The sequence below is a fragment of the Hydra vulgaris genome, chromosome 05 (assembly GCF_038396675.1).
Source record: "Hydra vulgaris chromosome 05, alternate assembly HydraT2T_AEP".
Classification (NCBI taxonomy): Eukaryota; Metazoa; Cnidaria; class Hydrozoa; order Anthoathecata; family Hydridae; genus Hydra; species Hydra vulgaris.
The window spans coordinates 3,984,432-4,001,748 of record NC_088924.1 but is presented as its reverse complement, the minus strand read 5'-3'; the positions used below and the strand labels follow the sequence as shown (position 1 = coordinate 4,001,748).

At 23.7% G+C, this 17,317-nt stretch overlaps 1 protein-coding gene across 6 annotated transcripts in view; it reads left to right on the top strand.

Annotated features, from left to right (window-relative positions):
- Positions 1-17,317, top strand: part of LOC136071803 (utrophin-like) — a 78,772-nt gene that overhangs the window by 34,518 nt on the left and 26,937 nt on the right. For all 6 annotated transcript variants that reach the window (XM_065797136.1, XM_065797137.1, XM_065797139.1 and 3 more), the window contains 17 exons: positions 473-636; positions 1,192-1,351; positions 1,605-1,766; positions 2,135-2,281; positions 5,278-5,601; positions 5,759-5,920; positions 6,541-6,690; positions 6,785-7,108; positions 7,332-7,595; positions 7,909-8,071; positions 11,007-11,119; positions 11,258-11,530; positions 11,637-11,814; positions 12,675-13,061; positions 14,948-15,162; positions 16,211-16,507; positions 16,605-16,780. In XM_065797136.1, coding sequence (XP_065653208.1) covers positions 473-636; positions 1,192-1,351; positions 1,605-1,766; positions 2,135-2,281; positions 5,278-5,601; positions 5,759-5,920; positions 6,541-6,690; positions 6,785-7,108; positions 7,332-7,595; positions 7,909-8,071; positions 11,007-11,119; positions 11,258-11,530; positions 11,637-11,814; positions 12,675-13,061; positions 14,948-15,162; positions 16,211-16,507; positions 16,605-16,780 — 3,659 coding nt within the window. The remainder of the gene's footprint in view (positions 1-472; positions 637-1,191; positions 1,352-1,604; positions 1,767-2,134; positions 2,282-5,277; positions 5,602-5,758; positions 5,921-6,540; positions 6,691-6,784; positions 7,109-7,331; positions 7,596-7,908; positions 8,072-11,006; positions 11,120-11,257; positions 11,531-11,636; positions 11,815-12,674; positions 13,062-14,947; positions 15,163-16,210; positions 16,508-16,604; positions 16,781-17,317) is intronic.

Below are 17,317 nucleotides of genomic sequence, written 5' to 3'. Positions count from 1 at the left end.
TAAACAAAAGAAAAAAATTTTAAAAATTTTTTAAAAATTTAAAACAGCAATAAACACAAAAAGGGCAAAAGTAAATAAACTGGCATGATACGTATATTATATATATATATATATATATATATATATATATATATATATATATATATATATATATATATATATATGTATATATATATTTATATATATATATATATAATATATATGTATATATATATATATATATATATATATATATATATATATATATATATATATATATATGTATGTATGTATGTATGTATGTATGTATGTATGTATGTATATATATATATGTATATATATATATATATGTATGTATATATATATATATATATATATGTATATATATATATATATATATATATATATGTATATATATATATATATATATATATGTATATATATATATATACGTATGTAAGATGTTAATAATTTTCATTTTTTAATAATATAGGACATTAAACAGCAATTGGGATTTAAAAGTGGAATAATCAAAGAATATTTGGAACTAGTAAATAAGTTAATTTCAACTGCTCCATCTGGAAATGAAACCCCTGCAGGTGTTAAAGAACTAGTACAAGGAAGTCAAATGTTTGCAAAAGTTACTGCTAAAGTGGAGTGAGTTTTTCATTGGATTATTTCTTTGTTTATATATATATATATATATATATATATATATATATATATATATATATATATATATATATATATATATATATATATGTATATATATATATATATATATATATATATATATATATATATATATATATATATATATATATATATATTATATGCATATATTATATACATATATTTTATATATATATATATTTATATTTATTCTTTAAGCTTATATTTTATTAACTATATTTTCTTTAAAATTATATTTTATACTATATACTCTTTAATATTGTATTTTTATTGTTATAAAATTAATTTTTTGTTTAAGGTAATTTAAATTTGTAAAGTTCGTAAACAATGTAAAATAAATTTTGAGTATGTAAGCGAAATAAAGAAAAAAACTGCAAAAAAAAAAAGTCTCGAAAGCCATCAAAAAATTACGATGCAAATATTTTTAATTTTTATAAAAAAAAAATAATATTGTTATTTTATTACATACAATAAAAAAGTTAAAAAAAAAGTGAAAAGTGTTATGATCAAATTTCATAGGGATTTCCTTCTCAATGTGAAAGATACTTTTTCTAAAGTTGAAAAACTGGAAAATCTAATTTCAGTTGTCTACAAAAGCATGGATGTTACTGATGTTGCTATTGATTCAGCCAAGTTGAAATTAAATGAAGACAACGAAAAACTAGAAAAATGCTTGTTGGTTAGCTATATTTTTAAAGTTTAAATTGTTTTGTTAAAATGTTATTTCTTTAAATTATAAGTTACTAGTTTATCAAAGTTTAAACTAATTTTTTATAAGATTTTTATAAATACATATAGAATATACTTTTATTAATATATTTAGAATATGTTTTCAAAATTTAGTTCTTGTTTACAAAGTAGTTATTTTCTGAACTTATAGTTTTTTAATTTATTTATTCCATCTCAAAAATTTACCTTTTGTTTTCATTCAGGATCTTGACAACCAGTACTCTTATTTGTCATCGGACTGTTTTAAAGATATTGACATTGTAGCCAAAGACATAATTAACCATGGAACTTGCTCATCATTCGTAACTGGTATGATCAGTGATTATGAAAGTCGCTTAGAAGACACAAGAGAAAGATCTAAAAAGGCAAAAAACACTTTTTCTATCTTGAATTTTTTATTATTTGAAATAAAATTTTTTATATTAATAATGTTATTTCTATTATTATTATTACTATTATTATTATTATTATTATTATTATTATTATTATTATTATTATTATTATTATTATTATTATCATCATTATCATTATTATTATTATTTATATTAGACATTGGTATAATTAAGTTTTTTTGGCAATAATCATAAAATTATTTTTAATGAGTGCTGTATGTATTTTAATGAGTGCTGTATGCATGGTGTATGCAGAATAATAAAGATTCATGGTTTTATAAGCTTTTTTTTAAGAAATGTATTAAAAATTCTGTATAAGTTTTAAAAGATTTTTTTTTTAGTTTCGCTATATAGTGGAAGGTGAACTTTTAAAAAGGCGACAGTTAAGTGATGATATAGTACAAATTGACAACTGGCTTCAAAATACAGAGATGTTAGTCAATGAGAGAATTAGTGGTGCTGTTCTTCTTGAAGAAAAGTTTATTGAAGTATGTAAAGCCTTCTTTTTTAGGGTTGCCTCTTGAAAATTAAACTAAAATATCTAACCCAAAAACAAAAAACCTTTTGTTTTTTGTACAAACATGTTTAGCTTTAAACTTTTGACAGTTTTTTATAATTTTAACTGTTTTATAACTTTTATATGTTAAAATGTTTTAGAAAATTTTAGAAATGTTTTAGGATAGTCTTTACTTTTAAATTGTTAAAATAAAGACCCATTAAAATAAAAAATAATAACACACATTAAGAGTTTTTAATTGTTGACACAATCTCATAGTGATATCCATTTAAAAATTAATCCTATTGTGATATTAATTTAAAACAATCGTTTAAATGTTTTAATAAAAAAAAAAGTTTATGTTTTACTTTTAGCTAATAACACCGTTTAGACACTAAAAGTAGTAAAGTAATGATATTAAAACCAGTGTTAAATTTATTTAATTATACTTTATATATTTTATGGTTTATATATTATTATAGTTTATATATTATATATTATAAAAGCTTATTTTAGTTGTACAAAAAAATATGGATAAGTTTAAATATGTTAGCACGATCAGAGGTATAATCAAATGGAAGATCAGAGGCATGGGGATATTTTGAATTTTCCATAAAACTTCATAAAATTATTTTTATAATGCCTGGCTCAACAACAACAACAAGAGGCTGCATAAAAAACCAAAATACTGCTGCAAATTGAATTTTTTTTACAAGATGACTTTTTTTTTTACAACATGACTTTAAGTCTGAAATTTTGAGTTGACTTTTTTGATGGAATCTTTCATAAAATTGCTAAAAGTGAAACTTTATGATTTTGTGCTCAAACATGCACGAGTCATTCAAAGTTTTCTTGTTTATCTCATCTTTAAATACTTTAGGTCAAGGAACAAGTTATAGGTTCTTTGAAAAAAATCAATACAAATATAAATTTAGTTAATTGATGAGTATACCTCAGTAAAATATAGAAGAATATAAGTCTACATTGCAATAAAGGATTTTAATTTCTTGGACTGTTAAGAATCCAAGGTAAAATTTCAGTAACAAAAGCCATTGAATTGACCATTGAACATGATTTTGGTGAGCTAAATTCATTTGATTTAAACTTAAACAAAGACATAGTAGCTTCTGTTTTGCTTGGACTTTTTTTGGAGGTGCATCCAGAAGTAAAAATAGCTTCAATTGGTATGGGTATTGATTTTTTTCTAAATAAAAACATGAAACCAAAGATTCTATACACTGACCAACTATCTTTGGAAATAAGCAATTTATCTTTTTTATTTTCATAGTGATTAGGCTTTACAAATTCTGTACATTCTGTAAATTCCATTGAAAAAAAAGAGTTTAGCACTAAAAAAAAATCATGTAACTTGCTGTTCTTAAAGATCTTCTTGATTAGCTGACATTCATGTTTTACAAGAATCATCGATATTGTTTATTCATAATCATACTTTTAGCATAATAAACACAAAAAATAAACACAAAAATGTTTGAAATTTGTATAATTTGTGTATTCAACCACATGTAGAATATTTATAATTTGTGTATTCGACCACATGTAGAATATTTAAATTTGTGTATTCGACCACATGTAGAATATTTATAATTTGTGTATTCGACCACATGTAGAGTATTTAAATTTGTGTATTTGACCACATGTAGAATATTTATAATTTGTGTATTCGACCACATGTAGAATATTTAAATGGTGTCTTTATCTAAAGGGAGGTTGAATAGTATAGAGAGACTAGAAAAAGTTCATCAAGTCTAAATAGAAGGCTGGAAAAAAATCATTATTGTCAATCAATATTGACGTCATTTTGACAAAAGAACAAGAATGAAGCAACAAGTATTTACTAAAACATTAAATTTCTATAAAAAGGACATATTTGTTTATACAAATGACAATACAGAGGCGAAATGCTCAAAACTATGGGCATGTGTAAGTCAAAGCACATCTGATGCTGTGGAAAATATTACTAAAGATAAAGCCTTAATTGCTTTGCTCTGATAAAATGTCAGATAAACATTCTAGATAATTGTTGGTGAAAGCTAACTAACATATATATTAGATTTGTTTGGCATTTAAGATTTAAAACAGTACAAAAAGAGTACTTCAAAAGTATTTAGAATACTCAAGTATTCTAAATACTTTTGTTTGAAATTATTTTGTATTTTAAATAAGTATTTGTTTTTGTATTTTAGATATGTTTAAAATAAAAAATTATATTTACTATTTTGGAATACCACATAAATAATGATAAATAAATACACTCCATATACATTAAATAATATAGTATTACAAACACATGCATGATATTATATCTAATATGTATATGTTAAAATTTTTTTTATTATTTTATAAAATAAATAAACCAGTAATTAGTAATTATTCAATAAAACCCTAAAAAAATCGCTAGACTAAAACTGTATTTGTGAAAAACTGTATGTAAACAATTTATTGAGGGTTTGTTGAAATATTGAAATGTCTATTAAAGATTTATTAAAAAATATATTTAAGTAAATAAAACTGTATTCTTTGTTACAAAAAAAAGTTAATGAAAAAGTTTTGTAACTTGCATACAGTTTCTGTTACAAAAAAACATTTTATTAAAGAAAATTTTATTGAAATAAATAAAAATGTATTCTTTATCACAAAAAAACATTTTATTGAAGTTTGTTGAAATAATCATAATTGTATACTTAGTTACAAAAAAATTTTATTTAAAAAAAGCTTTTTAAATTGAGAAAAGAATTTATAAGTAAAGAAATCTTGTTAACACTTATTGTCTCTGAATTAAAAATTTTTGAAATATTCTTGATTTTCCAAATTTTTTTTTAGTAGAAGTAAACTAGAAATTATTACTACTACTATTTCTTTTATGAACACACACAAAAAGAAAATAAATGAAAAATATATTCTACATTTTTCATATTATATCAAGTTTACCAGAAAGTATAGTTACAAATCTTTTAATTTATTTCTTAGAATCTTCAAGAACAAGTTTCTTTGAATGTAGCTTTAGTTTCATCTGCTGAGGGTACGATCAAAGAGTTAGTCCTGGCTGGTGGTCATCAAAATCATATTGCTCTTGAAAATAAATTTAATGCCATTAAGTTGCGATGGTCTAAACTGATGGAATCTATAAAGGTTTTGGAGCAACAACCAAACATCAATGAAATGGAAAAAAGATTTATAGTATTGGAAGGAAGTACTTTGTCAGATATTGATAATCTCAAGCGAAAAATTAAAAAAGTCAAACTAGCTTCACCCGAAGTTCCTGATATACAATTGGCAGTGGAAGCACTTGAGGTAAGTTAAAAAAGTTTAGGTGTAAAAGTAAAAGAAATTTGAGTTTGCGCCAGACATTAGTTATTTGAGGTTGCGCTAGAAGGCAAACAAGCTTTTTGCTACACTTCTTTAGATATGTTTATAAAAATTCAATTTAATCCATATTTTTATTTTACAGCAATTATCACCAATGTGCACAGTCATAGAAGACAACATATCAGCACTACAGAATATTGCTGCAGATATTTCAACAAAAGCTAACAAAAATGTAGATCCTCAAGTTGATCAAGTTAGAAAAGAATATGAAAATGTCAAAAATTTACTGAAAGTCCAAGAAATTGTACGATATTTTTTAGGTTTTAGAAATTTATATTTCTTATATATATATATATATATATATATATATATATATATATATATATATATATATATATATATATATATATATGTATATATATGTATATATATGTGTATATATATATATATATATATATATAATATATATATATATATATATATATATATATATATATATATATATATATATATATATATATATATATGATTGGTTGAAATTGAATTTTTTCTGTTTATTACAATTCTTGCAAAAAAAAATTTTAATGATGCTTCCATGTTGTTGTTTTTTACATCAGATTAGTTTTTGCAATATTGAGTAAAGTATCTCAAAATTGAAAAAAAAAAAAATTGAAATTTTACTCAGAAAATCCATTGTACTCATATCGAATAATTTAAAAGTATTGAAAGTTCCAAATGTTGGAACTTTTCATTTTTTGTATGTACATAAGGACAAAAAAAATTTTGTGAAGCATAAGGACAAAAATATATAATGAGAAAAATGGAAAATCATGGTTCATTGATAAAAAGAAGGCAAAATAGTTTTTGAGAAAATTTTAATTTAAAATCATACAAATTTCAATTGATCATGGTTATATATATTAGATATTTGGTGATGCACTTCCTCTTTCTGAAATTATTTACGCAAATTTTGAATCTATCAATGATTGGCTGAGATCTTTGCAAGATAATTTAAATGTTCTATCTAAAGAACATTTACCTGAGTTTCCAGATGACTTAATACAAAGCATACAGGTTTTCTGTTGTTGTTGTTTTTTTATTTAAGTTTTTCATATAGTTTTTAACTTGTTAAAATTATAATTATTTTTTGAATTAAATTAAAATTAAGGCAATGATTACGGAGCTCAATGATAAAGCGCAAGATGTCCAACAATTAAACAATAATACCGTACAACTTGGTAAAATGTCTGAAGCTGAATCATTTCGTTTGTTAGAAGCTCGAGTTCATGAAGTTTACAATAACTACATGAGTGCCAAACAAGAAACAAAAGGTATGTATGATCTTTTAATAAAACAGCGTGATCAAGTGAATGAATACAAGGAAGTAGCAAAAGAACTAAATGATTGGATTGACAGCAGGAGGAGTACATTGCAAGCAATTGGCGGTGTTTCAAACAAATTTGATATTGAAATGGAGTTGATGAAACTTAAGGTTTTATTCTTTTATTGTTTTTCAAAATAATATTATTCTATGAAAGTTTTTTTATTATTACATATTATAAAAATTTATATTATTATTTTTATTATACTATAATTACATATTTATTATTTATCTTTATTTATTACTTTCTTAAGTTAATATTGTTGTTTTTTATATTCTATTCGCCTATTTTTATTTAATATTTTATTTAATTGTGGGTATTTCATTTGTTTAGGGAATTAAATCTATTGTTGATGCTAAAGAATCAGAGTTGGATTCCTTTAAAATGAGAGGGGATGATATTGCTACAATCTGTAATTCAAAACTAGTTAGTGCATGTGAAAATGAAATTTTTAAAAGGTGGAATGAACTTGAAGATAAAATAAAGTATATACAAAGCACGCTTGAGATGAAATTAAAAGAAATTGATAGGGTTGATAGAATAGAGAAATTAGAAGAAGCTCCGCCAGCAAAGCATAGAGTAATTGAGACAAAACAGGTTTTAAGTTTATTTTGTGATTTTTGCAGTGAATTTTTTTTTTTAGTTTTTTTTCTGTAAGTAAAACACTACTAAGTTTAAACCAAGAAAAAGAAGAAAAAAAAAGGAAAGTGAAAAGTTTTTATGACTTATTTGTGAACCCATAAAAGTTTTTATGACTTATTTGTGAACCCATAAAAGTTTTTATGACTTATTTGTGAACCCATAAAAGTTTTTATGACTTATTTGTGAACCCATAAAAGTTTTTATGACTTATATGTGTGAACAAATAAAAAACATTTATTTGTAAAACATTTTATTTTGCTTTTAAAAGATTGTTGTCTATGAACCAATGAAAACTGTCCAAGTTCAAAGTTGCGAATTTGATTTGTTAAAAGATGGAAGGGACATGGATGAAAACATTTCAGAACATAAACTTGATAAAATGGATATGTGTAGGATTGTATCTGTTAAGCAACCATCATTTGATAGAAAAGGTTCTAAAATAATTTATTTAGTTATTATTTAAATTATATAAAGGTGGTTTATGAATGCACAGAAAAAATATTTTTGTCAATGCAGGGCTTGTGATGAAGAAAATCGTCAAGTGTGTTATATCGCGCTCGTAAAATTGGAATATGTTTTCAACGGGCGTGATTATGTGCGCTCGAGATAACGTTGGCGAGCGCGATCATGAAAATTGTTAAAGGCGATACTCATAAAAAGCTTTTTCTTTTTTATATCTTTTTTTATTTATTACATAATTCTTTCGTCAAAAAATGTTTGAATTAGTATCACACTTATGAAACTACTTCAACGAAAGAGATTTTTATACTTCCAAACTTCTTGTATATTGTCAGATCGCGATTTTATTTTTAACTATTTATGTTATAAAAAAATAATATCAAACAAAAATGCAACTTCTTATTGATTTAGTATTGAAGTATAATTTAGTGACTTAGTTTTGCTTCGTTGTTTTGATATATGCATTTTAAAATGTTACTCTGTAAACTTAATTAACGGTTAATGGTTTTTGTATTTCTTGATATTTTTTATTCAAATTAATTATTTAATTTTTTTCTAAAATTTCTTTTTTAAATTACGTTTTTTTATCTTAAAAATATAACACAAGAATAATTTGAAATAATAATAAATAAGAATAATAACTTTTCATTTAATAAATATTGACATCATTATTTAGTTTTCTTTTCGAATGTCCTTAATTGCGAACATTCTAGACTACAGAATCGTTTTAAATTTGAGTTAAAATAAATATTAGTTAATAAAAAATCTATACTATGAACAAAAACTAATTTTAAAAATTACTCTATTATTAATGTTTATTTTTATTATAAATGATGTGTGGAATATTACAAACAATAAATCAAATAAATTTTACTTGATATTTTCACAAGATTAAAAATACTCCGCGGTTTTAATTTTCTTATAATGGTTTTCTAATTTTCTATTCTTATCTTATTTGCGCATTTTTGTATTCACATTGTGTTTCCACGTGCACATTATTGAAATTAGTGACGATTAACGACTTGAAACTGCTCATTCATTACGTTAGTGCAAAAGAGAACGACGTTGTGCTTTTTATATTTTATATCAGTTGTTTGATAACAGAATATCTTTAATAAAAAATCTTTTTTAAATGTTTTATGAAATTAAAAAAATAATCTTGAACTATTGGACGAGCGTTATTTTATACGCTCGTTATAAGCTGAACAAGCGTTGTTTATCGCGCCTAGAACGTTTGAAAATACCGTTTATGGGCGCGTTTTACAAGCGGAGCGCGATCGCGCTCGCTTCATCACAAGCCCTGCAATGTTACAGATGCAAAGTTATTTTTTAGTCACAAATAGCATCATAATGAACTGTGCAAAAATTTAAAATTGGATAATATTTAGGGGTTGCTTAAGACCCTAGGGGCCACTCATATAGCTAAAAACTAGTCAATGGAGTGACATCTACATTTAGTAAAACTAAGAAAGTATATATATATATATGTATATATATATATATTAGCAGCCGCGGCGCAGAAGTTAGAGTGCTTGCTTTAGAAGCAGGAGATCCAGGTTCGAAACAAACTCTTGACATATTTTCGCGTCATGGTAAGGAAGGAGGCGTGAACTTTCTAGTTAAATGCACTTCGGCGTTGCTCTGTGACAAGACCGTTAGGTCTTCTTAAGGCACCTATATAACAAAATTTAAAAAAAAATACATATATTAAAAAAAAAATGATACAAAAATAAACAAAGAAAACTAATACAAAAACAAAAAAGAATGAATTAAGAAATCGATAAATATAATTAAATAATTATAATACATAATTAAAAAAGAATATTAAAAATATAATAAAAAGATTTGTTTTTTTGTATACATTTTTTTAAAAGAAAATTTTATGAAATATGATCCCTATTTTTCAAACTTTAATAAAGTTTGGCTTCTTTTGAGTGTTAGGTGACTTTTGAATAAAATTTTATAGATATTATTAGGGACTCATTAAATACTTAAGGGTCAGTTGGGACCCCTAAAAATATTTTTTATTCAAAAATTTTTATACAATCTTTTCCAGAAAATTAAGGAGCATCTTTTTTAGCATGTTTGATTTGCACTTTTTTAGTTGTTTGATAATGTATATATTTTATATATATATATACATTTTATATATATATACATATATATATATATATATATATATATATATATATATATATATATATATATATATATATATATATATATATATATACTATATATATATATATATATATATATATATATATATATATATATATACTATATATATATATATATATATATATATATATATATATATATATATATATATATATATATATATATATATATATATATATATATATATATATATATATACATATATACATATATATATACATTTTATATATATATATATAATATATATTTATATATATATATATACATATATATATGTATATATATACATTTTATATATATAATATATATTTATATATATATATATATATATATATATATATATATATATATATATATAATATATATATAATATATATAATATATATATATATAAAAGTTATGAAAGTAAGTAAAAGTAGTCATAAATGTCATTATTCAATGTTAATAATTCATTATTAATTGTTCACATAATAATTTTTATTTATTTTTCACCTAATGATTTTTATAGTTTTTTTTTCAGAAAAAGGATAAATTTTTTTGGGTAATTAAGGAAAAGAAATTTCATATATAAGTTTATAAAATACTTTAAAATTTCTTTATTAAGAGAAATGTAAGTATAAAGAGAGATATTTGTGATAATAAATATGATAATATAATTTATGATTTATGGTTGAATTATAAATTGACTCAGGTTTTATATGTTTTACATATTTTTATACTTTTTAGTAAACTTAAATAAATCAATTGAAAGCTTGGTTGCAGACCTAGATGCAATAGAAGAATCTCTTTTTAACATGAAAAGTGATGAAAATATTAATCATATCCAAGAAAATGTTGAAGTAATTATTTTTCATTTCAGTTTTTTTTAAATAGTCATTCAACTAACTTTTGTTTTTAACATAAGTTATTTTGTTATTGTTTAGAAGTTATATGATCTTATGTTATTAACAAAAGTTATTTTGTTGTTGTTTGTTTAGAAGTTAGATGGTCAACTTTTTGATCTTCAACCAGATTTTGAGATCTTATTAGAGGAAGCTAACAACAAAGTTGGTGAACTTGAAAATAATACATCAATTTTGAAGTTGACACGCAAGCTCAGCAAGATTCATGTCAAACTTGAAATGAGGCGACAGAGCTTAAGAGAGTCTGATTACAAGTTAAATTGCATAAATAGAGATGTAGAAATTTTACAACAATGGCTTGTTCAAACAGACCAGCTACTCAGAGACCCACAATCTGATAAACTTAAGGTCATATATTATTTTATGCTTTTTTTACTTCTTTTGCAACTAATATTTAATAATAAAGTATATAATATAATATTAAATAATATATGTATGTGTATGTATATTTTAGGGGCTTGAGCTTTTTGAGCAAAGAGCAGCTGAATTAGATGCTGTAAACATTCGTGTAGAACAGCTATCTACTGTGTGCTCTGACAACTTAATACCAAAATCAGACATTGCTGGGCTTAACAAAAAGTTCAAAATGTTGTCACGTCATTTTGAACAATATCAGCGACCTGAAGAGAAAGGTATAATTACAATATTTAATGAAAAACTAAAACATTTGTATAAATATTTTTTCAACTTTATCGTTTTTAAAGTTTTAGTATGTTTTTTATAATTTCCACCAACTTTTTTTATAATTTAACTTTTGTTTGTTATAACACTTCTCTTTATTCTTTCTACAAAATCTTTATACATTCAATTATATATAATTATTATATTTTACACAGTAAAATTTTTACACAGTAAAATAATAATAAACATAATCAGTAAAATTTTTACACAGTAAAATAATAGTAAACATCAGTTTCATTTTTATATTTATTCGATAAATGCTGCTTTTGGTTTTCAAGTTTAATAAAAAATTTTGTTAAGTAGTTAATTTTAAGCTGTCCTGTCGGTAGTTTCTTGTTTTTCTTAAACCTGAGATTATATTTCATGATAATTACAATTCTGAGTTTTTGAAATCTTCTTCTTTAGTAGCTGATAATAAAGTCTTAAAAATTATTTTTGCATCATAATTTCAAAGCCTTAAAATTAATTTAATGTTAATTCACCTCCCTAAGGCTAAGAAGGCCACTACAGTTGAGGAGGCTACTTTTAATTGTGGTGACAACCTTCTCTCAACTCTGTAACTCGAAAACACAAACCTTGACAAACAATACCATTGTGCAGAGAAACAAGTTGTGTGCGGTATTACCAGGGACATGATGGGGATAAATCTCTGAACTTCTCACTTAGGAAGTGAGCACTCTACCACTACACCACTGCCACATATATATATATATATATATATATATATATATATATATATATATATATATATATCAGTGCAAGTAATATTTTATATACTTTTTATTGTTTAACAAAAATGTTTTTTTTTCAGTGACTACGTACAAAATAAGTGTTGAAACAGGAAACTTTCCAGATGCTGATACAAGGGCTAATGTATCAATTAAACTGTTTGGAGAATATGGAAACAGTGATCAGCTTCAACTTCAAAAATCAGAAACAAAGCGTAAAAAGTTTCAAATAAATCAAGTTGATTTGTTTACTTTTCGTAATCAACCATGGCTTGGCAAGTTGTCTAAGTTACGAGTTTGGCATGACAATGAAGGTGTTTTGCCTGCTTGGTACTTGCAAAGTATTTACATTTTAGATGAACTTTCTGGTCGTTTATTCTGCTTTGTCATTAGTTCTTGGCTAAGCAAAGACAAAGGTGCTGTGTTGAAAGAAGCACCTGTCAATTTTGTAGCTCTGTACAAAGAATCAGGTTTCTCTTCTTTATTTAGTTAATTAATAAATTTTATAAATGTATATAAATATTAAGGTATATATATTTTATTAATATATATTTCAAGGTTGATAAGGTGCAGATTGACATCAGCATCTTAGACAGTTTTGAGTTACAACTTTTTTTTAATACAGATTAAAAACAAGAGCACATGTTACAAATCTATATGCCGCCTGTAGTATAGCCCTTGTTTATGGCTGTTTCAATATGATGTCATCTGTTTTATTGACAATATGATTATGAAATTAAGTAGGGTGTCTGCCAGATCAGGGAAATTAAATTAATTTCCTTTAAATTAAATTAAAACAGTGAAAAGTCAGGGAACTCTGCAATGTCTGCAATCGGTTGTCTTCTAATGTCTGCAATCGGTTGTCTGGGATGTCTGCAAAAAAATTAGGGAATAATCAGGAAAATTAATTTGAGTTTTGAAAAAATCAGGGTGAAATCAGGGAAAATGGCTCTTCATCAAACTTGCATGACTTATGTCAGTTATATATATATATATATATATATATATATATATATATATATATATATATATATATACATATATATATATATATATATATATATATATATATATATATATATATATATATATAAATATATATATATATTTATATATATATATATATATATATATATATATATATATATATATATATATATATATATATATATATATATATATATATATATATATATATATATATATATATATACACACGCAGTTAAAAAATATAAAATAAGCAATATAAAATAATTATTTAACAGATAGTTTTATGAACTTTACTTGATACTTTGAGTTTGTATTGTATTAATGTTTTTATATATGCAATTGAAGAGCATTTTTCTAAAATTGAAATCAAAAATTGATGAGTGATGATAGTTAGTATGTAAAAGCACAATTCTGGACACAATTTTCCAATAATTTATGTAATCAAATCAAAGTCATTTAAAATTTCTTTTAATTCAAGGTAAAGGCAGTGGTATCTAAAGTCAAGCATAAATTTCTAATATAATAATGTTTAGAAAAAGATAATTGTTTTTAAATTTATTTAAATCATACAAATTGTCATCATTTAAAAAGAGATATCTTTTACTGCGACTCAGGTCTGCAGGAAATGTTGCTGATGACATTATACTGTAAAAGTCATTGGGCAGGCATTGAGTACTTTTATTGAGGGTTTGGGCAACATTGCAATGTAGGCAGAAACTGTTTTTAAGATGGACTAATTTAATTTAAAAGTTTTTTTTTATTATTATTTCAAATATATTTTGTCAGCATAGTCTCTTTAGCAAATTTTTTTTATGCTGAAAAGATTCTTTGTTGTTAGCATAATGTTTCCTTGGTTAATGTAAAAAACAATTTCTAAAAATTAATAAAACAAAAAATATTTGTAAATTACATTTACTAATAATTTTTTTCTGGGTGAATTTCTTTGTCTATTGTAATTCTTTCTAAATTTTTTATGTAATTTAAATTTTTAAATTTTAAATAGGTGCTAGATAGAAAACATATAGATCAAATTAATATGTTTCTACTCAATGTAATGTATACAAGTTGTATACAAGTATTGCTTTACATCTTTTTAAGTAATCTGCATTGTAATCTACATTGTATACAATGTTGTTTATAGTTGTGTACAATACATTGTATACAATTGTTTACAAAAAGACACTGACATATGTACAAGTTTGTGTAAATGTGAAATTATAGCAGAACTTGCCTGCCATCTGTAATGTGTTAATATGAAACTCTGCAGAACTTGCCTAATGGTTCATTAGGCAAGTTACATTAAAACTTTTGCAATTATACCATAAGTTTTTTTTTTTTATATAATTGTAAAAAATTTAAATTTTAGTACCTGATGTTTTAACAAAAAAACATAGACAAACAGATGTTCATTGGTTATTTGAGTGTGTGACTAATACCAAACCAATAAAACCATATCAAGAGTTTGTATCAGATATAAAGAGTATAATTGCAAATCTAGAAGAGCTTCATGGTAAAATGAGACAAGACTGTTTCTCTGGAAAACCATTTGATGAGTATATGAAAAAAGAAGAAATTATAAATGTAAGTTTTATATAGCAATTTTTTTAATAACAACATTTTTTTTTGAATAAGTTAAATTTAAAAAATATTTTTCAAAATATTTAAAAAACATTTTGTTAAAACTATTTCAGTCGGTTGTAAAGTGAGAGTTGCACAAAAAAATTTTCAAAAAAAAATTTCAATCAAGTTTAAGTTTTTTTTTTTTAAGTCAACAAAAAGTTTGTTCTAGTTACAGTGGTTTGCAGGGGATGAGTAGCTGAACTTTGTTTTCCTGGTGTAGCAGACAATTTTGTATTTTGAATTGTTAAATGGAGCATATTATAGCATACTTGGGGTATGGAGTATATAGAAATGATAGGATCAGGGGTGCAGAATCCTGAAAGGGACTCAAGGTTTGAAAGTCACAAAATAATTGGTTTTTTCCTGGTTTTTAGTATCCAGGAGCTCTAAAAATGAGACTTATGAACTACTTTTGGAAAAAAATGAAGACTTTTAGGTAAAAGGAATTTTACTCCGAGTTCTTATGTATAATGTTGGCAAAGACTCTGGGCTAAAAAGCTATAGGTTTCAAGTCATTAAATCTTATGAATTTTTTTTATAGTGCAGCTCATAAATCACTCAATAATTTTAGAGTTCCTTAATACCAGAGTCCAGGGAAAAATGGACATTTAAATTCAGGGATATTAAGTTCTTTTGTGACTCCACATCCCTGGATTGGAAACATACTTTTTCATATGAAATTTTGACCGACTTATGTAATTTCTATATTTCTATATTATCTATTTTTGTTTTAGATTTATTTACTTTCAAATTGTTTAAAGAAATTTACAGCAACATTTTTTGCTGCTCATATTATATTAAGTCTTATGTGCAATTTTTTTAGTGCAAGTTTAGGTTGTAGTTATTAAGATAAGTAACTTATATAAATAAACAACTTATATACAGAGAGGAAGTTTTTTCTTCTTGTTCTTTTTTTTTTCAATTTAATGATTTGCTTACAAATTTCTTTTTCATATTTAGTTTTTCTTTTTCTATTTAACTATGTTGTTTGTATTTATGTATGTTTTAGGAGGTTACAATGGCTGTAAATGAACTTTATCCAGTTATTGCCAGCATTATGGCGAGTTCTGAGCAATATTTAACAGAGGGTTCTGAAACGAATATGCAAGAGATTGACATCAGCTTAACATTAATGAGATCGAAATGGAATTTTTTAAATAAAGACTTAAAAGAAAAACAATGCATATTTTATGATCTCCAAAAAAAATGGAAAAACCTTCAAAGTGATTTAACAGAGTTCCTAAAGTTTATTGGAGAGTTAGAAAATGAATTTATAACTTGTGAAAGAACAGAGAAAACTTATAATGTAATTGAATTTTTCTTATTAACATTGTCTCCATCACCATCATCATCATTGTCAATATACTTATCATGTTTTTATTATAGAAAACTTTTTTTTCTAGACTTTTGAGAAAGCTGTTCAAGAAAAAAATGTTTTATTCAATTCAATAATGCAGGCTATTGAGTATGTTGTTGCTAATTCTTCTGAAACCAATGGAAAAGAGTTTCTTGAAAAGCGAGCCAATTTAAGTATGAGATGGAATCAAATAAAAAAACAATTGAGTAACATGAAATTAAGGTTTGCATTTTAGTACATAAATTAACAGGCTTTCTTTGTTTTATTAAATAAATTAAGTTCTGAATAATTTTAGAAATTTCTTTTTGTGCTTGAGGTTTTGAAGAAACTTCAAAATATTAAACTCTGTTAACACAAAATATTAAACTCTGCCAACACTAAAATGTATTTGCTTCTATGTGATCTTGTCTCTAGATGTTAGCGTTTTAGAATTATAGTTTGATGAAGGGATACAAATAATTATTTTCCTTTATTCTTTTGATTTGCCCCGGATTTGCTGGGTTACGTGACATCAAAAACAACATTATACTCTTATGCTCTCTAAAAATTAGAAAAAATCTAAAAAATCTAAGAAATATTTTATTTTAATTAATAATAATTTAATAATTATAGTATAATAGTAATAATTTTTAATCTTATTTATAACATTTATAAATGTTTATATCATTTATAAATGTTTGAAGGGAGTGGGAAATTTTTCATAAAGGTGGTTAATAAATTATAAGGGGAATGGTAACATAAACAATAAGGTAGGGGATT